Here is a 27,343-nt window from a genome sequence, read left to right on the forward strand (position 1 = left end):
TGAATTCCAGCACTGCTCTAAACCAGAGCATTTATTACTCTATTTCCCGAGGTGCTGAATTCATGTTTCACACTAATAGTGGTAGTGTATTCAAGGTCTGTTGCTTGTGCCCATCAACAGGGATTATCAGATTTGGCATGTTTTGATATAAAAGTTGAGACAATTACCAAGCATTTAAGCGCGCTTCAGACTCCGAGTATTGTACGTACAATATTGTATGTACTGTATGTACGTTATTTAATCTATTGCCATTCTATTTCCAGTAATGTTTAAGTTCTAACGAATGTTTGATGACTAAAAATCGATAATATGTTACATACAATATCTAGCAGAAATATATTATCGATTTTACGTCATCAAACATTCGTTAGAACTTAAACATTACTGGAAATAGAATGGCAATAGATTAAATAATCGCATACATATTGTACATACAATATTGTATGCATACAATAAAAAAGTCTGTATACTGCTTTACTTCCATGTCTTACAAAATAGGAAAAATTAATTTCTTTTTCAGAATCTGATTCCATCAAATTGAGGGAACTAATTTTGTAATATATTTTGTTTGTTATGAAGTGTAGAAAATTGAAATGAGTTTTTGAAGAATGGAAGGCTAAAGCTATTTCTGCAAGCATAATGTGCTCTTACAATGTGGTGTGTGCTATATACCTCTGATAGCATGATACTTTTTACAATATGGTGGTGTGTGCTATAAGTCTATACATCTGATAGTATAATGCACTTTTACAATATGATGTTTGCTATCTACCCCTGATAGCATAATGCTCTCTTACAATATGGCGTGTCCTATCTACCTCTGATAGCATAATGTTCTATTACAATGTGGTGTTTGCTATCTACCTCTGATTGCACAATGCTCTTACAATGTTGTGTGTGCTATCTACCTCTGATAGCATAAAGCTCTATTACAATGTTGTGTGTGCTATCTACCTCTGATAGCAAAATACACTCTTACAATGTAGTGTGTGCTATCTACCTGTGATAGCATAAAGCTCTATTACAATGTTGTGTGTGCTATCTACCTCTGATAGCAAAATACACTCTTACAATGTAGTGTGTGCTATCTACCTCTGATAGCATAATGCTCTCTTACAATGTAGCATGTCCTATCTACCCCTGATAGCATAATGCTCTCTTACAATGTGGTGTGTGCTATCTACCTCTGAAAGCATGATGCCCTCTTACAATGTGATGCGGATGTGTGTGCTATCTACCTCTGATAGGAGCAATGTTTCTTGTCTACCCCTGATAGCATAAAGTCCTATTGCAATGTGATGCTTCCTATCTACCTGATAGCATAATGCACTCTTACAATGTAGCATGTGTTGTCTACCCCTGATAGCATAATGCCATATTGTAATACGATGTGTGCTCTCTACTTCTGATAGCATAATACCATATTGCAATGTGGTGTGTGCTATCTACTTCTGATAGCAAAATACACTCTTACAATGTAGTGTGTGCTATCTACCTCTGATAGCAAAATACACTCTTACAATGTAGTGTGTGCTATCTACCTCTGATAGCAAAATACACTCTTACAATGTAGTGTGTGCTATCTACCTCTGATAGCAAAATACACTCTTACAATGTAGTGTGTGCTATCTACCTCTGATAGCATAATGTTCTATTAAAATGTGGTGTGTGCTATCTATCTCTGATAGCACAATGTTCTATTAAAATGTGGTGTGTGCTATCTACCTATGGTAGCATAATGTTCTATTAAAATGTAGTGTGTGCCATCTACCTCTGATAGCATAATACCCTATTACAATGTGGTATGTGCTATCTACCCATGATACCATAATACTCCCTTACAATGTGGTATGTGCTATCTACCTCTGATAGCATTATACTCTCTTACAATCCCAGCAAACACAAAAACGTTTTCGACATCATTCGCAAAAGGTTATAAAAGGATGTAAGAAAACGTTTAAATGTCGGGTTATATAAAGGGTATATTAAGAGTATAAAACGTTTTCATAACCTTAAAAACATTTTTTGATAATCTACTGCTCAAAAAACAAATATGTTTTACAGAAAACGTTTAAATGTCGGGTTATATAAAGGGTATAAAAACGTTTTAATAACATTCCAAAAACATTCTTGAAAACTTGATACAAAAAATTCTAAACAGAATGTACTTTTGAGGTTGAAAAAATATTTTGCGAAAAATGTTTGCCCAAAATATTTTCAATAACGTTTTAAAAACATTTTCATGACCTTTATATAACCCGACATTTAAATGTTATTAAAAGGTTTTGAAAAAACATTTTAAGAACATTTCTGTGTTTGCTGGGTTCAAATATTTTAACATAATGTTATTTAAGTGTTGACAAAATATTTATAAATAATGTTTGCAAAAATAGTTTACAATAACATTTTTGAAAACATTTTTTTGAAATATTGTTGTAGTGTGTTTTCATACAAAACGTTTTAAAACGTTTTCATGACCTTTATATAACCCGACATTTTAATGTTATTAAAACGTTTTTACCTAAACCAAAAGCCAAAATATAACTTATTCAAAACGTTTTAAAAACGTTTTCGTGTTTGCTGGGATGTGATGTTTTCATTTACCTCTGGTAGCATACATGTAACACATACAATGGAATCGTTACAATCTATGTTTTCTGTATACTGACTTTCTACCTTTAACAGCTTACCAGAAATTCTATCCACATACAAGGAAACAACATAATAAAATAGAAAGTCAAAGTTTTGAGATATGTTCTCAAAATTTCTACAGCTATCTTAAGAGCCACTGAACTTGCTTGTACTCATTTTAATGCATTTTTCATGCTGCTTCCAATTATGGTTCTGAAAATGTACAATTCTGAAATATTTGAATTTTTAAAGAAAAGTTGGAACATATCGTCTACAGTTGACACACGTGTGGAGTGGGTTAACTTATAAAGCTTATCCAACATTTCCACCTCCTTTTGCTTTTAGTACAGAAGTACTTTTGGATGTTTACATGACCTTTTTAGTTCCCGTAAGCTGCTTTGCTAATTAATCATATACCCCATAAGTAATGACTACATGGAATTTGCGATCTTGTTGAATAATCACAAAGTTTTAAAAATTTAGGTGCAGTATTTGTATAAATTCTTTGAATGGATTTAGGGACCATTCTGTTTGTTTAAAGGAGTATTTTGTGATTCTAGCATCCTCTTTTTATGGTATGTTTGAGTAGATATACATGAAAAAAGTTTATTCCTAAAATTTTAGTTGATTCTGATTTTGTGTTTGGAAGTTTGCATGATTATGTATATTACATTGCTCCACAGACGACTGCGCTGTAATTTTGTTCTGTTAACAGAACATAAATACAAATTTGACGATATATTTGCTAAGCAAATAAATCTGCAAGAAATATATTGCAGAATAATATTATGTAGCTGCAGGTTTCTGGTGGTAACAAAATATGAAATTTTTATGAGAAAAGTGGGGGATGAAGCTACTCTCTTAAATTAAAAAAAAAAAAAAAGAAAGATTTCTCAGTCATCAATCTTTAATGGTGAGTGTACAATCAAAAAAACATATTGAATATTTAATCCTTTTTTTTCTTTGATTGTGCACTCACCACAGACTAGTAGATTAAAAGTCGATCTCTTCATTTAAGAGAGTATAAATCATGAAATACCCCTTAACCCCCTGAGCACTACCTGCCGATCTAACATTGCCTCTGATTGGTCAATTACATGATTTCTTCACTTTAATCACCAATCAGAATGGAGCTGTGCAAATAATTCACCTCAATTATTTGTGTGGTGAAATTATTCTAACAATGTTACTCATTGATCCAATTGATAATGAAAACTTCTTTTTGGCCAATCGGCAGGTAGTTCTCATGGGGTTAAGTAATGGTATCACCTTCCAAAGGGAGTACCAATAATCAATGGATCAGCCTCTTTTAGTTTCAACACCATACCTCTTATCATCAGATGGCGTCTCATGGGCACTCATAGCAAGTTGGAAAACAAAACCTGTTTATGTTGGAACCCACAAGTAGATTTTTGTACAGATGGATCGGGTGCTATAGGAGAATTGAATAAATAATGAAATGAAGCTAATACAACCATGCCATTGGTTCTTGAAATGGTTCCTTGACACTTGTTGGCAACAACCTGTATCTTTACCCCTCCCCTTGTATTATAACATTCTCAATATGGAATGTAAGGTGGATAAATGCCCGATTCAGGGGAGATGTTAAAGATCCAGGTTTTTGCACTTGCAATACCCATATGATATGTCGGCAGGAGATGACAAGTCTCAATTTTTTATTAAAAAATTTAAAATTTCAGAAATGTAAATTATCATCACCATATTTGGAATCAGCATAAAAAATGCATTAAAATGAGTACAAACAAGCCTAGTATTGGTTCAGTGGTTTTTACGATAGCTCTTGATATTTTGAGAAAATATCTCAAAACATGGAATTTTGAAGTCTATGGCCAGCACGCAGAGTATTAAAGGCAGCTATTATGTGAATAAAACATCCTTGCCCTGACATAATGATGTATTGTTTCAATTCTAAGCTTAACCTTTACCCATTCATTTGTCTCAAGTTTAAATCCTGTATTATCCCTACCTTACCTATCTTGACAAAGACCGATTATTGTCACCTACATTCTCATTGAAAACCCTCATTTTATCAAAGCTGACAATAAAACCCTGTAACTAACAATCAGAATCTAATCAGAACTAGTTTCTGTAAAAGTACTTCAAGGCATAAAGCCCTAAAGTAAGGAATAAGTATATTAGGCACTTGCCGTACAAATACGGGAAATGTCAAACGGCACAGCAGCCCTGGCGCGATGCATTTATTGTCAGGTCTGGTGGTAGCAGCAGGTTTAGGCTTGCTATGGTGAGGGTTGCCAAAACATGCAGCCCAAATTGAGGGTCAAATAGCAGAAAAGTCACCCATTTTTTTCTCTTAAAGGGGCACTTTATACTCCAAAAAAGTTGAAATTTCATATCAGAAACCTGGGACTGCATCATGTTTGTGTGCATTAATTCTTGCAGATTCTGTCGTTTGACAAAGATATGGTCAAATTTGTATTTTCGGGCTGTCAATAGCCTGAAATTACAACACAGTAGAAATTGAAGTGCAGTAATTATGTAATTATGTGTTGCAAATGCAATGTTTGAATCAACTGAAATATGGAAAATATGCTTTATGTGGATATCTATTGAACATATCTTGAAAATAGGGCACTAAAATCACAGAATACCCCTTTAATCATTTGAGGAGCAAGGGTCCAACTCTATCAATGCTGTTTTTGAGATATTAAGAAAAAAAGCCCAACCCCATGGACTTGGGTCTTTCTTCCATGGAAACCATGATTAAGTATACTTGGACGTTGCCTATTATATTGATTACTTTTTGTCGCAAGTTAATGCAACTCGTCACATTTCCAAGTTAAATTGTATTTAACTTTATTGCGATACCGCAATGCAGTATTTTGCAGTACGATGCAGTGTGGCAACGTCACACCGCAAAGCAATTGCGACAAAGTATGAACGGACCTTAACTTTTTTAAATGATGGAGTTGGGCATTTCTTCCATTTAGGTATTCATTTGTTTCTATAGGACAAGAAAAGCAAAAATTATGGAACCAGTTAAAAAATAAAAGTCACCATTGGCTTAGATGGGGGTAGAAAACAGTCAACAGTTAAAGATGAACATCTTCAAAGTAGCCCAACTGTGGTCTTAAATCCTAGCTTTGGTAACCCTGGCACACCTGCAGTGGTAGATTATATAAGGATGAATAGAGAATAGAGCAATGTAGCAAACTGAAGAGCGTCTACTCTATCGGTAATCCGATGCATCAGTGTGTTACTCATCTTATTACACCATCCTTGCTGCTATTACATTTGTCCCTTACTCTCCTTGCATATGTTTTTACAAACTGTATCAAAATGATGGAACCCGCATATGTGACATTTTTAACAAAATGTTAATAATTGTACCTCTATGTCCGAGATTGAGACCAAAACCAAGACCAAACCTCCTGAGATAAAGACCACTTCTTCAGATACTGAGACCTTTAAGTTCCAATGAATTTTAGGATAATCTTCAGTAGACACCAAAGATGGTTTACACATTTCAGAAGGTAGTATCTCCTGAAGATAGTAAACAAGCTTTGCTATCTACTGAAGATATTAAACAAGCTTTGCTATCTTCAGTAGATAGCAAAGCTTGCTTACTATCTCCAGTAGATAGCAAAGCTTGTTTACTATCTTCAGTAGACAGCAAAGCTTGTTTGATAGCTTCAGTAGATATCAAAGCTTGTTTGATATCTTCAGTAGATAGCAAAGCTTGTTTACTATCTTCAGTAGATAGCAAAGTTTGTTTACTATCTCCAGTAGATAGCAAAGCTTGTTTACTATCTTCAGTAGATAGCAAAGCTTGTTTACTATCTTCAGTAGATAGCAAAGTTTGTTTACTATCTTCAGTAGATAGCAAAGCTTGTTTACTATCTTCAGTAGATAGCAAAGCTTGTTTACTACCTTTAGTAGATAGCAAAGGTTATTACTATCTTCAGTAGATATTGCAAAGCTTACTGTAAAATATTGTAATATCATGTTATTTAAGTGTTGAAGAAATGTTTGGGAAAAAATATTTGCAAAAATATTTTACAATAACGTTTTGACAACATACTAAATATGTTGTTGTAGTGTGTTTTCATACAAAACGTTTTAAAATCTTTCCATGACCTTCATAAAACCTGACATTTAATGTTTTACCAATGCCCCAAATATACTCCGTTTTAAACATTTTAAAACCATTTTGTGTTTGCTGGGAAAATGCTGTGATGTTAGCAGCACAATTTGCTGTTTTACATCAAAATTACTATCAAAATTCCACACAGCACTTTTGGATATTCATATTATGCAGGAAAGTACTTTTGCTATTGCAGTTGAATCCATACACCCCTATGGAAGACATGACCTTAATCTCCTACACCTGGGGTGTTGATTTCAAAAGGTACCACCCATTCATGTAACCCCATTTGAAATTCACACTCCCTGTGTTGAAGATTAAGGACATGTCTTCCATAGGGGGGTGTATGGATTTCATGGAATAGCCCACTCATATTATGCTTAAAATATTCATCTTGCTTGCATAATTATGTATCAATTTTGCACGAGGTGTACATAGTGAAGACATCTGTTATGTATGAAGTGTTCAAAATATTGCATACCAATGTACAGGTGTCTATTAAAGAACTGCACAATTCGTAAAATTAATTTCCGAGTATTTTAATGGTCAGAATTTTTAATGTATACATCACCAGGATCTTCCTATATATAATAGTGAGCTTTGGACTCCCACTATTTATAAATCCAAAATTAATTTAATTTATTATTAAAGCATAAGAAATGTACTCAGAAAAATTCTGAACATTGAATGGCCATACACATTCACAAATCTGAAACTGTATGAAATTGCAGTACAGAAGAATCATACTTGACTGCAAAACAAAAGAAAGACGACTCAAATGGGTTGGCCACCTGCTTAGACTGCCCGAAAATGGGCCAGCATGTCAAGCTCTTTCTGAAGCACTGAGACCTACCAAAAGACCAAGAGGAAGACCGGCAACAACACAGATCTCCATGATCAATAAAGATCTCAAGAATCTGAACCCATAACGAAAACTTGAATCAGCAAAACACAATGAACTAACTGATGACAGGCTAACTTGGAGAACGCTGTGCAGAACAACAGCGGCAAGGTGTAAACAAGAGCATTTTAGCGTTAAAATGGTAAATTTTCATATGCTTTTGTTCTGGTCAAGCTATTTTAGTAGTAGGTTACTGCAGGTCAGCAGGATAATTTGGAAATCCCCCCTCCTCAGTGGCCCTACTCCTAGCTTCCAATGGGAGCATCATTCTTCAAAAGTCCTTTCCAACACTTTTCTCACTTCATCTTTTTGGATACAGATCTGGTTCTGGTTATGGATCCATCTTTTTGGATATGAATCTAGATCTGGTTTTGGATTCACTCTACTGCAAATTATGCATAATTACTTGTCTATATATAAACAATACCAAATACAAGTTTCTATGAATGCATTGTCAAACTTGTATCCTTAATCATTTATTATTGCTCAATTTCAAAAGATGACCTTTTCGACTAATTCCATCCACAAAAGAGATTCTTTGAATAAGTTATTACATCGAGCTCTTTGTAATTAAACCAAGCGAAATGCCATAAGTATTCATGCATTTATCTCCAGTACTCAGCATATATGTGGATAGATGTGTAAGGCTATTCCACTTAAAATCCATACACCCCCTACGGAAGACATGACCTTAATCTCCCACACAGGGAGTGTTAATTTCAAATGGAGTCACCAATTCAGGTAATTACATTTGAAACTCGCACTCCCTGTGTGTAAGTTTAAGGTCATGCCTTCCACAGGGGGTGTATGGATTTCAACTGGAATAGCATATCACAGATTATAGAAGGAATGATGCCCTTAGCAACCTGTGGTTGGTTTTGCCATCCCAATCCTGACTAAGTATCGCTAAGTATAGAGCAGAACATTTTAAGATAGTAAAACGTGACAACGCAGCAAACACAAAATATCTTTTTAAACTAATTTTGTTTTTCAATCACTTAATTCAATCACTTAGCAATGTTTCCACAGTATTTTTGTGTAACATAAGAGCACATCAGACACACCAAATTGCATTCTGAATACGATGAATGTTCTTCTGACATCAAATAATTTAGATTTTTAGAAATTCACTTGAATATAATTTTAAATGTTATATTAGGAAATTGAAACATTTAAAAAAAATTCTATGAGGGTCATTCAAAAAGTTCTTCCTCCATCATCATATCTCTGTTATCTTACGTGCCAGAAAGTTGAAATTACTCATGATTATAATCTTTAATCTTGGCTACAAAATTAAAGTTATTTGATTAAAATGTGATTTTTGGTTGTTAAGATGTGTCGGTTAAAGTGAATACAGATTTGGTACGTCAGAAACGGTCTGAAAAGAAAGGCTAATTCTGATTAAAAGGTAGGCCACATTTATGTGGAAATCATTACAGATTGATTTTTGATAATGATTAAATTGCTTTATTTTTGTTCAAATAATTTAATAAATATCTAATATTGCAGGTAGTACAGTTTTACTGGGTATCGTGTGTTTTGCACAACAGAACCGATACATGTTCAGGATAGTCTTTTTATTGACCCTTTTCCATAGGTTGTTGACTTTGATCGGGTTGAGTACTTGTTGGTCCATGTTTGTCACACTTTCCATCTATAAACAATAACCAGTATGTAGAAAGGATTTTTTCAAGGAGGCAAAGGGGGGAAAGGAAACTTTCAGCTTGCATAACATGGTGGGGGGAGTAAGAAGGGGCAAGACTTCTTGCAGGGGGTAGCTGCCCCTTGGCTACGTTTTTACCAATAACATGAAAGGCCCTCTGAAAGGCAATCTACCCTCCTGTCCCCATCTGAGGGGGAGGTCTACCCTCCTGCCCCTCTGGTTATGCCACTGACCTACTCATACCACTAGTTTTACCACTTGTGCCAATGTATAAACATTGCATATTAAAACTGTTCCCCCATCTGAGAGCTTCTGAGATTAATGAGACTGTTTTTATCTTATAATTATCCATGAAGCAGGTCACATGGTTAATCCTCTAATCTCATTGAACCATGGATCATGTGGTTGATCCTTTAAATCCTACTGATCCATGCAGCTCATACTTAATGCTCCATGTGATAGTGATAGCATCCTCCTGAGATTAAGGCTCTTTATGTTCACATGTAGAAACTTGCATATTTGATCACAGTTTAGGCCAAAATATTTTGATGTCTTTTCTATTTTTCACAAGTTCCTGATTGTATCTACCAAGTATGCAGATATTCTATGTTTGTTTGTCTGTATATTGTTGTTAAGACCACATGACATAACAGATCAATATTTATTTTCACCTTTTGCCATTTCCCTTAGAGCAGAAAAAAATCTCACGAACAAAACAAACTCCCCCCTTCAGTGATTTATAAATTTTCACACTTTGCCTATCCTGAACCCCTCCCACAAAAATAACAATAACACTGAAAGAAGCTTTTAGGCAACAACAAAAAACAACACTCCACTGTTTTACGGTCTAAACCAACAGGAAGATACGCAAGGCGGGCGTCACGATTCATGTGAAACCAACAAACACCATCCGTAGCATGGTTGTGTCGCCTAAAGACAAACTAAAAACTTTGGATCGCACTGGATGGGACAATATAAAATATCAAGTGCCAGGATTGCCCATCACAGTATGTAGGTGAAACTGAGCGTCCACTGTCCAAAGCGTGTTTCTGAGCACAAACGCCAAGCGTCACCTGTTGGTGCACACATGAGAGCCGCCAAACACACCTTCGATCCTCAAGAAGTGCAAATCTTAGACTCGGACCCCCGATGGTATCAGAGAGGAGTGACAGAGGCTATTTATATCGCCGCCACTAATCCAGATCTCAACAAAGACTTGGGACTGCACCCCTCCCCCCGCCTACAAGAAGCTGATCGGGTCTAGTGATTTGGGATCAATACCCAGGTCACATGATCCGATTCAGCGCTACGTTCCATCTAGTACCAGCAATCCATCAGAGTGCTGAAAAGTGAGCTTGGATAAGTCACGAAAATTACACGTAAGTGTAAAATCAATTTGCTTGTGTGAATCAGTTAAAATTTACACCAATATTAAGCAAAATTGTTTGGCTGATTTTTACTGATTTTTTTGCAGGTCATTTAGCCTCTGCCCCCCCCCAAATCCTGACCAACTGATCCTACAGGGTGTTTTTGTGCCACCATATCATGGACTGAATTTAAAGGCCCATTCAGTGATTTGCTCATCCAGACGATCGTAAAAATCATCAAATTCAGATTTTGGTACCTTTGTCATTGTCATAGATATGCTAATATAGCCTGCGAGTGGTTCAACCGAAAGCCGTGTATTTAAGGCAAAATAAGACATTTTACACGAATCTGTAATTTAGATACTGAGAGTATCTAAATTAGCTACATGTATTTGAATGGGGATTCAACTTAGTCAGTACTGCTGTTTTCTTTGTGTTTTGCCAAATTTGTCATTTCAAAAATACCAAATGACAATTTGAATGACTTTTAAATTTGTGTACACTTGCGCTTGGATCACTGAATGGGTCTTTAATAAGAACCTCAGTGATGTCACAAATGAAAGACCCATACATGTTTTATTTCCATCTTTGCCAACTTAGGCAACTCAACCCATCAAAGGGCAAGTCAAATATTGATGTTGATGGCATGTTTCATTATTCAACATCCATTCCTCACATTTAATTGGCAAGGATTACACTCCCAGAGGGAATTCAGGTTTATGTGGCAAGCTATAGGCTAGATCAGTCAACTTAAATCACATCTTACTTATACTGGATATGGTAATCTGGTGCATTGTCATTTTAGCTGTGTAATTTTGTCCTCTTGCCGGCATATGCTAGTAAACTGTGCAAATGTGAAAGCGGTGTATTTATTTCCTTTTCTTTTCGCCAGCCCATAGGGCTGGTACCTAATTCTGAGATGGGGTTTGTGTACACTAAAGATTAGCTAAGATTATAGCCTTCTTCTATTGGTATGAATTATTTTTTTTACTTCTCGTGGTGGAAATGTTTTTGATGTCTGCTAATTCGATTTGCAAGGAAAAGAAAGTATGTTTTGCCGTTTCAACGAACGAAAACGATTGAGTATTGCCAAAGTTATGTTTGAATTAATTATGACTTAAAAAGTTATCATAGGTTAGGCCTACACATATAAACATAAACTTGTTCAGCAATCAGCATATCAAAAAAATGACATGGTCAAAGCGGGGAATGATCACGAGGTCATATCAGTGGACTACTGAGCATAGCATGATGTTTGGTTGCCTGTGAGTGCATAATTGATATGTTGATAACAGATCTAATAATGTTGTAGAATCAAAATCTTCATTATATGGACCACATTGAAGTCAAAGTAATTATCTATCCTATCCTGTAGGCCTATCGTTTTATGGATAAAATTGACTCAAAATGTTATTGATGATATTATTGCTATCTTTAACATCAGTTTTGTCTTTTCAACAGGAAAAATCCGATTGAAAATAAAGTTTTTAGGGGCTAGCTATAATATTGAACAATATATCCCATATTTTGACATGCACTTATAGAAAAGAAATAAATTATTGTCTTACTTTATAAATTATAAATACTCTAAAATGACACATAACTAAAGTGAGGCCAATTTCTATCTTTTTTTATTTGATTCATAAAATTACATTCAACAAAATGATTGAAGACTGAGAAAACACACAATGCAGACTATTACAGAATGGAGTAGGTAAGATGCCATGTCCATAGCTTTGCAGGAGTTTCGGACTAACAATCAACATATTCAAAATATACAGTTAAAAAGTGAAGATTGTAGTGAATGATCAGTCCTTTATCATGTGCTTGCCACTATCTACTTTATAGTAAACTATACATTGCGAAATAATATAAAATTATTTTAAAATAAAGTGTGCATGTAAGTTGAGTTAACATAGCGAATTAACTAACAACTGCAGTGTATTTCTTGATTTTAATAATAAGCATGGGTAAAAAGCAGTAAAGACAAAAATACAGAACAATTTGGAGTAATGAATTAAAGAGTTGACAGGAGTTATAGGAGTTAATGTTTTTTGCTGTTTCAGTGTGCATGTTCTCACCATTGATGGTTTGGTGAACTGTCATGTAACATGGATGTAAGCGTGATCCTAAAAAATGCCTTTCACGGTGACCCAAACTATTTACAAGACCTCTTCTGCATTGAGGCTGGCCTTCCCTTTTAAAGGGAATTTTTATTTACTCCAGTTCTCTTTTCTTCATTCACTTTTTATTTATTTCTCTGGTCTTCTTTCTTTCTTTTTCATCCTTTATTTTCCATCTGTTTTTTTCTATCTTTGTCTTTCTTATTCCTTTCCACTTTTTCTTTCTCTTTCTTCCTTTCCTTCTTTTCAATTTCTTATCTATCTCTTTCTTTCTAGTCTTCTTTCTCTCCCACTTTCATCTTTTATTTCTTTCTTTGTTCCTTCAATTCTTTCATTTTTTTTTTTTCCTTCTTCCTTTTGTACCTTCCACCTTATTTCCTTTGTCCTCTTCCTTCCTCCTTTCTATATACTCTTGGCTTTGATTTGAACATTGAAACACACATAAGAACAAGAACTGCTACCAATGAGAAACCAATTGCTTTTTGCTTTATTGATTTTTTAATTGATTTTTTAAGCTGATGCATAATTTAGAACACAAATAATTTATATAGTGTCTAAGGCTATTTTTAAATAGCCTTGCCCTTAGACACTATATAAATTAAAAAACTTCAAATTAGGGACCATTCAAACACTTGGGGCCTGATGCAAAAAAATTTTATCACAAAAATTTTTCGGGCCCCCCCTTTACAGGTCTCAAAAATTTCAGGGCCCCCTTATGACCTGAAAAAAAATGGTCAACCCCATAGAAAAAACTACCTTTTTTTCAGGGCCCCCCTTAGGAGGGTCAAAAATTTTCAGGGCCCCCCCTTTTTGCATCAAGCCCCCCTTACAAGTGTTTGTGAATGGTCCCTTAGTACAGAGTGATTGAAACAAGTAAAAATAAATGAAATTTCTTTGGTGTGAAAATTGAATTGTGCATGTGCAAATTTTTTTCCCCTGTCAAATAAGCTGCTGGATTCTATTTAAGGGATCAGATAGCAACGTTTGCACAGTATTTTTGTGGGACATGAGAGCACATCAGACATATCGAATTTTCGATATAAAATAATTTTGACTAATTTTTGAAATTTGCAATATAATGCAAATTATTAAAAATTGATATTTTTATTTTTCATATTTAACAATCCTCTAAGTAAAATTGATAAATCTAATGATATGTACTTAAAGTGTATATTGCTGGGAGAAAAAGCCGACCATCATTTGAAAATGTTGACCTTTGGTATTGAAGATACACAATTTTAGATCTTATTTGGGGGATGTATATCTTCAATACGAAAGGTCAAAAATTTTTAATGATTGTTGGCTTTTCAATCCTGCCCTCCTCATTTCAGTGGTTTATTGCATGCTGCAAATAATTAGCCTATATTTCATTTCAATTTATATTAAATTACTGCAATTAGATCATTTGCGCATACAGTTGGTCAAGGCATAGGGCAGAAATTAGCCATTTATGTCAATCTTCAGAGCTTGTTCCACTTTGAATGCTGCCAATTTATTTTGCATGGCATCATAATACTAATCACGGCGTGTCCGTCCGTCCACGTGCAATCGCGTTTGCGTGGTTCACGTTCGCGCTGTGCACTATCGCGTGCACTATCGCGGAGTATCAACAGGAGTTTGCGCGGAGTACAGTGCGCACATTGGAAAGCATTACAGTGTGACTAACAGGTGCATCTCATCGAACCAATAGGCCTACTTTCAACACATATTCTGGAGGACCCCGGAAATAGGCCTATCACGAGAACCGCCCGACCCTGAGAACTGCAAAATCTAGTTTCCCATTAATAATATGGATGAATGTAAAAGCATAAGTGTTCTAAATGCGCTATTTCAGTTGAAATCCATACACCCTCATGGAAGACATTACCTTAATCTTCCACACAGTGGGTGTGAATTTCAAATGGGAGTCACCCATTCAGGTAATCCCATTTGAAATTGACACTCCCTGTTACATGTGTGGAAGATTTAGGTCATGTCTTCCATAGGGGGTGTTTGGATTTCAAAAAGAATAGCCCATTCTTGGTTTCTTGATACCATTTAGTGGCACCGCCAGTGGCTGCATCAGAAATTTTTTTCCATGGGGGGTGGGCACCGGCAAGTGAATTTCAGGAGGGTCAAAATCATGAAATTGCTGCAAAAATTATAATTTTTTTATTTCTTGTTTTTTTGTTGGGAAACATGGTGGGAAGGATGGCATTTTCCCCAATGCCCCCCCGGGTCCAAAATGGCTACAATCTTCAAGCATCCCTTCACATTCTCAATTTATGCTACATACACTACATCATTTATTCTTATTAAATTCACTTTGCTTTAGAATAGGTTGGGCTAATGGATACATACTTTATAGCTAAATATTTTCACATACCAAAATTTTTAAGAGCGTAATTTTCTTTGATATGTTGCGTCACATAATCTTTCTAATATTATAAATAAAGAAGAAAAAAACAACAGCAGAAAGGACATAACTATAGATGGGAGCTCCACTGATATGTTAGTTGGCAATTTTTATTTTTTATTCAATCATTTTTTCCAGTTTCAACAAAAAAAGCATGAATTGTTGCTCATTGGGTACATTTACTGCATTTTTGATCTTTCCCGCAAAAACTCCCAATTTGAAAAAGGCGTGTTTCTAAATAAAATTTTGTCTGTTTGTTATGTTAGCAACACAAAATGTCTTATTTATTTGGCCTTACATTAGCAACAAAAATCTTCATTCCAAATCAAACAACCTAAAATCACTCCCAAAAGTTGTGAAAATAAAGTGGTTGTAAAAATTACACTGTTTAACAGTATGAGAAACAGGGTTTAAAGTGCCCTAGATTTCCCAGCAATGTTGTAATGCAATTTTAGCACCTAGCTATATCTAGATGCATCTACAAACCCTTTTAGTAGGTAACATTATAGATATAAACAGCCAATTCTCCGGGCCAATTCATTGCAGACTGAAGAAATAAACAAGCCATTCTTCAATGATGACATGATTTTAATGTTCCTAAATTTGCCTGGGTATACTTTTGACTAAATAGTGGAAAGATTCCTTAAGCTCAGAATAGTACGGGACAAAATTAACCAAAATTAAAGTGTGCGTCTTTATTCTTTAAGCTATAGCTAGCTGAAGACATAATAGCTTTTCTCTTTTTAATACTGTCCTACAAGTATGAGGATAAAAGTAGTCCAACAGGGCAACTTTGTTTTACTCTATACTCCTACCAGTGGAGGAGGAGGTCATTGTTACGGTCAATGTAGTCCGACAGTATAATAGGCCTACTGTTAGTCCTACACTGGAGATTTTACAGTTGTCTTATTTTACTTAGTCACATTTTTAGTCGCTATACAATTGTACGGGGAACTTTAATTCTTAACTAATGTCCCGGACTAATGTCTTCAGCAATTTCATCTTCATGGCCACAATATGCAAAAATTTCAAGTATAACTACTAACAAATAACGTCCAAACTCTATGCATTTACGAACCGTGAAAGACGGGTAATCTGCTAGTAATAGCAAAATAGTACAAAAATAGAAATGTTTCACGTGTTGTGCGCAATTATCCTTATCGATTTGGGAGCCACGCAAGTCAGCCTGATGTCTTTATAGGAATTCACCTGGTACACACTGTTTCTTATTGTGCCATTCCAGTCAAAATCCATACTCCTCCTATATATGGAAGACATGACCTTAATTTCCCACACAGGGAGTGTGAATTTCAAATGAAGCCACCAATTTAGGTGACCCCATTTGAAATTCACACAGCTCCCTGTGTGAAAGATTAAGGTTAAGTTTTCCCTGAGTTTTCCATAGGGGGTGTATGAATATCAACTGGAACATCCCACTGTGAATTACAACCTCTACACAGATTGGTTTCTTATTATGCTATTCCAGTTGAAATCCATACATCCCCTATGGAAGACATGACCTTAATCTCCCACACGGGGAGTGTGAGTTTCAAATGAAGCCACCAATTTAGGTGAAAGATTAAGGTTAAGTCTTCCACAAGGGGTGTGTGGATTTAAACTGGAAGTCCCATTGTGAATTACCTCTTCACAGATTGGATCAAGAATTTCCTGTCTCTGGAGCTTGAGAATCAAATTGGTCACTTGATTTGTCAGGATTGACCTTTTTTTCTCTCATCAGCATGTATAAGCAGTTTTTAAGCCTGATTGAAACATTATGCACATACCTATCAGGAACCAACAATACAAGATAAGGCTATCTTAATTTAATAGTTTGTCTCCAAGCCCTTCCCAAGTTAAAAACCTAATGCGGAATGTGTTTGTCAGACATGAGATTTTTGTGTGGTGGATTAGGACAAAAAACAGCAGAAAAAAACTGAATAATGCACAAAAAGCGGGCAATTTTACTAATACGCACGGGGGTTTTAAGACGAAATATTACATTATGATGGCCTAACCATACACTGCAAAAAATATTTTACTCAACATTGAGCAAAAAGGTCACAACTCAACAGTTGAGTAAAATAATACTTAACATTGAGCTCATATATAGGTCACAACTCAACAAATGAGTAAAACATTACTCAACATGAGCTCAATGTTGAGTAATTTTTTACTCAACTGTTGAGTTGTGACCTTTTTGCTCAATGTTGAGTAAAATATTTTTTGCAGTGTACCAAATAAAATTTAAAGTGGGTGGGCAAAATAATTTACAGGTGGTCAGACTGGAAAATGTTTCTTATGTATGTTAATTGAGATATTCAAATTGAAATCCATACCCCCCCTGAAGAAAGTTTTTCCTTCATACCATCGAAATGCATGAAACAAATATGATCTGATCTGATCCACTCAGGCCAAAGTTGGTAATGCTGAAAAATGAGTTACTACCATTACTAACTTGCTCAGTACCTATGCTTACTGATGTTGACTGCCCAGAATACGTGGTTGCAAAGTTATGAACCTTTTATATGCCAATTTTCTTATGTTCTTTATTGTTATTCTCTTATATTTTGCCTATATCTCAGTTTCATTATTGCAGACATTAGCCTGATTGGACCAGATCTGGTCACATATTTCATGCCGAAAATTTCACTGGGATTATGAGAAAAATATAAGATTTCATCATGCCAAAATCACCTTTTTAATTTGATAGAGTAAGGGGATGAAGCTATCGATCTGATCACATCCCTTTTGTTATTTTCTACCTATAATGATAAAGAAATCTTAAGTGTGCTGAGGTTTGTGGATCAACATCTAGGCGTTGTACCTGTGCATAGCGCACTATAAATCACTGCGCCTTTTTTTTTAATGAAGAAAGAGATAGAACAGAACTATTAAATATACACCATAATTTATTGTTATTCTTTGAGATTCTTACAATATCAAATATTTACATAGAATTTCATCATTACATCTCTTGAATCCAACAACTGATAATGTTCTTAATGTCATTTGACATTTAAAAATGAACATGGACCTTCATTTTAAATTTTTTCAATAGACACCCCCTCTGCATATGGACGAAAAAGTGTCCATTTTGGCTTCTGTTTTGGACACCTGTATATTGTTATCATTGTTTTCAGCAATAATAGTGTAAAAATGGTCCACAAAATGGCTTCATTTGGCCCTTTATTTTGACTTTTTTTTTCAAATTCTCAGGGGAGCACATCCCCCCTCAGGCAATTGTGTATGAATAAAGTGTCCATTTTGACTTCTGTTTTGGACACTCATACACTTACTGTTTTAAGCAATAAAATTGATAACAAAAATAGTTTTAAAATGGTTTCATTTGGGCCTTTATTTAGATTTTTTTCCAAATTCTATGCACCCCCCTCAGCCCTACATTGCGTTGGTCGCTTCACAGCCATTCAAAGATGTGACGGCAAAAAATCAATTGTGCCCCCCTTTCCAATGGCAAAAAATCAATTGTGCCCCCCTTTCCAAATTCCTGGATCACCACTGCCCAGAGCAATTATTTAAACAAACAAATGTGAAGGAAAACATGCAATATTTTACACCTAATAATCAAGATGACTTTGTTTCTCAAATGAATGGGTCTCAAAGAAGATGCTTATCGCATTTTGGGCTGATTTTATTCAAAGAAGATGCTTATCGCATTTTGGGCTGATTTTATTTCCAAATTGTTAGACATTTTTTCCTTCAAACTTCTTCAAATCTACGATTAACTCGGGCTGGTTTGCGTAGTTCCATCTTTAATTTATTCCAGAACAGTTCTTGTCCAATCGGATCTTCAGTCCACTTTAGCACTTCCTTATTTTGTAATATCTGACGAAGCAAAAATGTCTTTTTATGATCAGGGATTTCACCGATTTGTACAAGAATAAGTACATCTTCATTGTCCATTACCAAACGCATTCTTGCAATCTGTAGCTGGTAATGACACCATCCATCATCCATGAAATTCTCCGATAAAACTACAATAGTTTTGCGGCTTTTAGAGATACCATGGCATATAGCATTCAGAATATAGTGCCCTGCGGGAATATCACCTCTTTCTTTCATACAAAGACGGAATGGTTCTGGTCCATCTTCAATGTTTGGAGTGAGTTGGTCATCTATCCATGCTTGACTCTCCCTGTGGTAGGCAACATAAGCATGATATTGACGCCGCATGATTGGTGCTTCATATCTGTGATCGGCATCAACATCATCCTCATCATCGCTATTCATGATGTCAGCATCATCATCATTGTCTATGTATCGTTGATATCTTCTTTGATAACAAAAAATCCAATATTTGTAATGTATGCGCCACCGATATTTATAAACCAAAGCACTTATTAGACAAATAGCAATCAACCCTGACACGCTAGGGGCAATGTAATTTTCAAGATGCAGTCTGCAGTCTAAACTAAAGGATGTAATACCGCGATTCTCTTGTCTTGCAGGAGACTTACACTTGTATACAGGTTGTGGGCCAATGTATGTTCTCTCATCTGTCAGTATCCAGTCTTGTAGGAGTTCAATATCACATGTGCAAGAAAACGGGTTATTTCCAAATTCAGCATGGTGCAAGTTGTATGGTTCTTTCATCAAAAAGGCAGGTAGGGTAGTCAATAAATTGCCAGATACAATAAGCGTTTGTAAACTATTCATGAAAAGTACATTCAAATTGATATTGGTAAGTTGGTTTACAGCCAAATTGAGGTACACAAGATTTGATATATGACTAAATTGATTTTCAGGTAAGCTTTCTATTTGATTACGGCTGAGATCCATGTGGTACAGGTTTCCCAGTGAAGAGAAATCATTTCCATTGATATTGTAAATGTTGTTGTTACTCACATCTAAATATCGCAGATCACGGCTCTCAAGGAGAAATTGTTCAATTGATGACAATTTGCAGTTGGTCAATGTCAGCTGTTCTAGGTGAGGAAAGAGGCCTTGTTTGTCAACAAAAACATTGTTCGATTCGGAAATGGAGAGTGACGTGAGATGTGAACAATTACCCCATACAATACAATAATATGATAAGTCACTAAAGGAAATTTTATTGAAAGTAATTCCCTCAAGTTTAGAGGATACAGTACACAATGGCAAACAGCCTGCATGAGTACTGTAATTATAATAATAAGTATTTGCCATAGTTGAAATATGAATATATCCAATTGGGGTTGTGATTGGGCATATTAAAATCAAACCATCCATGACTAGATCCTTTAAATATGTATGATTGCTAAACATTGGTGTAAGATAAATCTCTCTAATGGGATTACTGGAAATATTCAGCCATTCCAGCTGGAAAGTAATTTTCTGGTTATCATAATATGTTGAGATTAGTTCATTATAGCTCAAATCCAAATGCTTTAGTGAGTCTGCAAGCACTTCCAGTGCTTTAGGAATTTTAGTAAGATTATTATAACTGAGGTCCAGTGACTCCAGATGTAACAAACCTCGAAATGCATATCTGGATAGATATATATAACTTCTCTCAGTAAAGTCACTAGTTCTTAACTTCAAATGTTTTAGGTATGGAAACATACTAAATGCATCATCATCCACTGATAATACAGAACTGGCCCACCGAAAAAGTTCCAATGATGTCACAGATGAGTTCAATAATGACCCATTTGTCACAGTTTGAAATACACACTTATGTTTTACCTGTAGGCGTAGAGTTGATAGTGAAGTTGGTAAGCGTGTGGTTAGTTCTGACCATTTGGTTTTGTTCCAATATTCAGTGTAATTTTGCTGTACCGTAGACCGGCACCATGGTTCACGATTAGATGATACAAACAGTTCCTTGAGACCAGTCATATTCCCAATAGGACAAGTTATATAGTCAAATTCATTGCAATTCATCCATAGATTTGATAACATTTGGAGACCTTCTATTGCTTTACATGGTGTAGAGGTTAATGCATTACCATAAATGTTTAAATATGTCAGATGCATAAGATTCACAAACAAAGTCTCAGGTAAGCTTGATATGTTATTATATGCTAGATCTAAATGTTCCAGACTGACAAGCTTCGCAAACAATGTCTCTGGTAAGCTTGATATGTCATTATTTGATAGATCTAAATGTTCCAGACTGACAAGCTTTGCAAACAATGTCTCTGGTAAGCTTGATAACTCATTCACGGATAGATCCAAATAAAGGAGACTTGTGAGATTCACAAACAATGTCTCTGGTAAGAGCGATATGTAATTCAATGCCAGATTTAAATATTTCAAACTGGTGGACCATGCAAACAGAGTAGCTGGTAGCAAATTGGATATTGAATTATAGGATATATCGAGCTCCTGCAACTCATGTAATCCACTGAAAACTGATGGTGGTAGACCGGACAAACCACTGTTGACAATATCTAACTTTTTCAATGATGTAGTAGAATAGAATGGGCTTCCATGTAGCATAAGACTGTTTTGATAACTTAGATCTAGCATTTCCAGTTTGTTCAGTCCTGTGAATGTATCATTGAAAATGTTGAGAATTTTGTTGAAGCTTAAGTCCAACACTAGCAGGGACAAGCTGGTGTCAAAATTTATGTTGCTCAAAGAGTTGAGACTTAAATATAATTCCTGAAGTGAAGTCAGATGAATAAAACTCTTCCCATTGACAGTTTCAAGTTCATTATAACTCAAATATAATTCCTGGAGTGAAGTCAGATGAATAAAACTCTTCCCATTGACAGTTTTAAGTTCATTATAACTCAAATTTAAAGTCTTGACAGTGTGGTCCTTCAGCGGTGGAATACTCGTAAGTTTCCTGTTGCTACAGTCTAAGATTGTTGTGTTGTACACCTTGCATGGTAATCCCTTTGGATATGTGTATTTACAGGATGACTCCACAATAACAGCGAGAAGGGTAAATAGACCGATCAGAGAAAACATGATGTCCACTTTATATTAGCAAATTAAATGTCCAAATGAAGAATAAAAACTTGATCATAAACATGCACAGATTTCAAACCTACGTGTCTATCACTATATCATTCTTCCTTGTTTGGCATAGTTTTCCTCAATGTTTCACTCAATAGTTTCTTTCTCAGAATGACGCAGAACAAACTATTTTAATGAAGTGATACTTGTGTAAATAGCCCAATGTGTCATGAGTTTGGAATTTTTCTTTTCAGAAAAACTTGTGAACCAGAGAGAGGTCATCTCTGACACGTAAGGAAATGAAACATGTGATTACATGTGAACAATCACATCGCAACACAGTGGTTGCCAAAAAACACCCAAAGTAGGTTAGTACGTGACAATGATCAATAAAATACACAAGGAAATAAAGTTTTACATTGTTCTTTTAATAAAACCCATAATTCTGTAAAGGTAAATCAAGTTCAATTTCGAGTTCACTGAATACTAGGTTGCCAGGATCATAAATCGACTGACTAATGTAAAAGTAGTCATTTTCATGTGCGTAACTTGCTGTGCTCTGTCAATTTTAGTAGAACTATTGATTTTAAAATTACAAAATTTGAGTTTTCTTACATTTAGAACAACTTTGCTGATTTTAAATTTGTAATTTTGAGCTTTCGTACATATACATACATACAAAAGTTTCTTAGGACGCAATTCGCCAAAGCAACATTGCGTTTACAAAATTAACATAAGCAAAATACATAGACCTATCTACAAAAGAATATATTTGCACATTTTTATTTTCATGGTTGCTGTGTTGCATGCAAAATGTGCGAAAATTAATCAAAACTCAAAGATTTATAATTACCTTGGGCAACAGAAGTGTTATTACCGTATGAAAGAGCAAATTATCCATTATATTTCCTGCAAAGTCTACCCTGGTAGGACTACCCCCAGGACTACCCAGTGAAAAAAGTTCCACCCCACCCACTACCTCCACCACACCCTACCCCAACCATACTCTACTTTACAGCTACCCCAACCCTTTATCCCACCCTATGCCCCTCCCCCGGATCTGATCACACCCAATTGTTATTTTCTACATATGACAAAGAAATCTTAACTCTCTCCATGCAGGTGTCAACTGCAGACGACAAGTTTAATTTTTTTTTAATTCAAAAATTCAAAATTAACAAACTACAAACATATATTTCAAATAAATTTATATTTAAGAAGACAATGATGCTAAATCGTTATATTAACATGACCTTGTGATGTGAATAAACTATGCTTTATTTGTACGATTCATTTGAGGACAAAATCTTCAATTTCCTTTTACTTTCTAAGAAAATTATTATTCTATTGCTTTTGTTTTGCTTTGTTCTTAAAATTGATTTTCTAGCATGCTATATTTAAAGCTTGTTATCAACATAACTGAAATGTCCTTATATTTTTTATATTTATTATTAAAAACCACTAAATTCCTGTATACTGTAAAGTGTGCTGAGACTTGTAGGTTTATGCCTGCGATAGCGCACTATAAATCGCTGCACTATTTTTTTTTTAATTAACTAAATTTGACATGATTTGATCCAATCAGACCAATGTCGGATATTTAAACAGCTATATTAACGGGTACTTATAAGGCCAAAAAAATTGTTTGTTTGTCCATAGAGGCTTATGAAACAGTTGGGTAGGTAGGTCGGATTTTGCACAGATATTGCACTTGAAACTGACAATTTGAAGACTGGTAAATAAGTCAAAACACACAGCACTTCACTGGTTTAACTCTTGAGATGGTTCTGCATGTTATACTGTTCATTTTCTTTACATTTTCTTTCTTTAAATTTGTACTAACCACTGTTTTATACGATGTCCCATCGATGCAAAAAAAAAAAAAATTCCAAAAAAAAAGAAGACACAGTCGGGACCAGGGTACACGGTCGGTCGGACGTGGACAAACAGACAATTTTTTTTGGGCCTAATCTAAAACTGACTGAAATAAATCATTTGCAATTGCCTGTTCAATCTATGATAATTTTTTAATAAAAAATTCACTGAAACCATAATTACATATAACCAAACCACGGCATTAAATATATAAATGTGCATGTAAAGGACAGTAAAGGACAAGAACACAAAGGCAATGCTTCCCTTTATGCCCATGACACAACGTGACAGTACAGCCAGGCACAAAATGGCACTGAATCTCACCACGAGTACGGCCAATTAATCATGAATATTGACAGAATTCATTACAGCTCCTTATTGATTATTGATCATTGAGTAGAAAATATAAAATTAATCCACTTAGTCCAGACTGAGTGGAATGCTGATGTACTAGACCACTTGACTGACCAATTAAAAAATAATGATGTTGGCTCAATAGTTCTACCGTATATTTTTGTCTCAGGCATTAATGAATAATTATTGCAAACAAGCTTAAAAATATTTTTTAAGTGTATGATTTGTGTGTTTGGGACTTAAAGGGGCATTTCGTGATCCACAGCCTCATCCCCCCACTTTTCTCAAAAAAAGTTGAGATTTTTATATCACTGGAAACCGCTCTGGCTACATAATGTTTATGTACAAAATATTTCTTTGCAGATTAATTCCTTCCCGACACGACACCCTTACGTTTGAATTTCGCTCTGGTGCACCAGAACGAAATTACAACGCATTGTCTATGGAGCAGTGTAATACACATAATCATGCATAACTCATGAACGCTAAAATCGGAATCAACTGAAATTTTGGGAATAGGTTTTTTCGTGGATATCTAATGAAAATGACATAAATAGAGGATGCTAGGATCACGAAATACTCCTTTAATAAGCGTAAATAATTTCTCCTAAAGTGGTTCTTCAAATAGGTAAATGCGCTGACTTTCTCAGCCACAGGCCTTTCCCCTATGACCTGGTCTCAGGGCCATTGCCCCTGCTATACTTCCCCTTCCCATTTCAGGGGTACTGTTTAAACCTGTCACACAGTTGCTAGCACTTCTTTTGGGCTCTGTTGCTAAGTCAGTGAGGGTCACATACCCGCGGCTCATATGTTGCAAGATAAATGGAATACAAATCAAGTTAATGACCTTTAAGACGTACTTTTTTGTCATACACATGCACATATTTTGGGGGGGGGGCATTTGGGCGCCAGCCCCCGGGTAAAAAGCAGGGGTGGCAAAAACGAAGGGCGGCGGAAGAAGAAGGGCGGCAAAAACAAATGGGCGCCAAGATGAATCAGTAAATACAAAAGGGCGGAAAAATTTGATAAAGTATAAAAAATTTTGAAAAAAGTGCTGCTTTTAGAACGCTAGCGCCTGAAACCCTTTTTTTTTTTTTTTTTTTTGCTCTTCACTTTTTCAAACAACCGAGATAAAAATTGGGTCAACCTTTTCGGGCTGTTGAGGAAGGGCGGCAAAATTGATTTTCTTCAGCCCCCGGGTTGGGGCGGCCACGGCACGCCACTGATACACATGAAAGTTATACAATGCAGATTATTGAATACAGCATATCTTAAAAGACACGAGGATGGTGATTCCCAAGTCATTCTCTGACTGCGGGTTTACACAACTCCATTGAAGACTGGAAGCTTTGCTTGGAATTATAAACCGAAGCTTACTGTCACCTCTCTAGTGACGCACCAAATTAAGCCATTAAATATATCTAAACCAAGGTCATAGGTTAAGCTCAGCACTCGATAATCGAAATATGGCTTGTTCACAGAGTAGCACCCCGGGAGCCCGGGCCCGGGAGTAGCACTCAAAGATCACTCAGGGATATCATGAAATCCTCTCAATTTCTTGGGGATAAATTTTGGGACAAACTTAGGAATTGGAATCCTCAAGATATTTCACACGGCAGATATCCCCAAGCTTCTGCTCAAGAATCGCATTACTTAAGCAAAAAGCCCTCAGTATGAACATCCCTATAGTCTTCATGTATAGTCTTATAACAGTCTTATAACAAGCTAGCTAAGCTATTCTGAGTACATTAGTCATTAGGACACTATATAAACTTTATGTCTTATGATATAATGATCTCCAGACACAACTAAGAAACAATTTGACCTTGGTAATGCTGTAATGTTTATGCATCTTGTAATAGATCTCTAAAAATAACTAAGAACTCTGCTAATGGTTTACATATCGGTGGTGCACAATTAATGTAGTCCGATTTGATGCATGTTATATCCACACACAGGCCGGTGAACGATCATTGCTGCCTCTTTCCCCTGTAGATTCCACATCCCCAAATCACAAATAATGTCCATCAAAGGACAATTCTTTAGTTCAAATATTATTTTAATCCCTAAAACCTATTTTTTCCAAAAAAATAAAGTTACTATTATGAGGACTTCCCCGTAATAAAATAAATGCATATTACAATGCCCTATAATTGCACATCACTCAACACTGTGTTCTGTCTAAAGTTTGCCGTATGAGTAGATAAACTTTTCAATTAATGTCAACCTTGCAATCAAATGTCAATGACATGAATAGTCATGATTGTAATCATCAGAATCAATCAAAATACAATTTACAAAAGGATATATCATTTCATGTCACTAGAGATGCAATATTATGGGCATATAATGTACTATATTGGAACAATGCCACTCTGCAAAGGAGTTCAATGCTATTGAGACAATGTTAATCGGCTCACTCATTTTTTTTAAATGTTTTAAATTCAACTGTTCATTCTTTTATGAAATAGAAATGAACTCAATCAGCACTTTTATCATTTTTTAATCTTTAAACAAAAACATTATTTTATCTGAAAAGTACAAGGAATAAACAAATAACAAATACTGGGACTTACTGCTATCTACTGAAGATAGCGCATTGCAGTAAAATGTATCACAGTAAAGACAAAACTAGTTATTTAGGTTTGATATGATTTTTTAAAAGCCATAATAATATGTGACATGATCAAGGGGAGTAAGTCACATGTCAGCAATTTTCAATCAGCAGTTTTTTACATCATTTTCTGGCAGTTTACAAATGCTACATTTTGATGCAAACCCCATCAAAATCTAAACAATATAAAACAACAGAATTTGATCACTGTTTTTGCCAATATCTCAAAAACAATATTAGCAACATCCGACTCATTCCCGATCCCGTTGATCATGTCACATATCGCTCATTCTACAAAATCCGGTGCCAATAGCCTTTTTTCCATTCTTTGGTCCACAAAAACTTTGTCGAGCATTTAGGGCATCAAATATGTTGTTTTTCTGGTAGAACTCAA

The 27,343-nt window shown here is 35.3% G+C and overlaps 2 protein-coding genes across 2 annotated transcripts in view; both read right to left on the bottom strand.

Moving 5' to 3' along the window:
* Positions 1–27,343, bottom strand: part of LOC140137074 (uncharacterized) — a 291,494-nt gene that overhangs the window by 212,150 nt on the left and 52,001 nt on the right.
* Positions 18,107–22,252, bottom strand: LOC140138227 (uncharacterized). The gene has a single exon (XM_072160141.1). The coding sequence runs from the start codon at positions 22,116–22,118 to the stop codon at positions 18,921–18,923; it is 3,198 nt and encodes a 1,065-aa protein (XP_072016242.1). The 5' UTR covers positions 22,119–22,252; the 3' UTR covers positions 18,107–18,920.

Source organism: Amphiura filiformis, chromosome 17, assembly GCF_039555335.1.
Source record: "Amphiura filiformis chromosome 17, Afil_fr2py, whole genome shotgun sequence".
Classification (NCBI taxonomy): Eukaryota; Metazoa; Echinodermata; class Ophiuroidea; order Amphilepidida; family Amphiuridae; genus Amphiura; species Amphiura filiformis.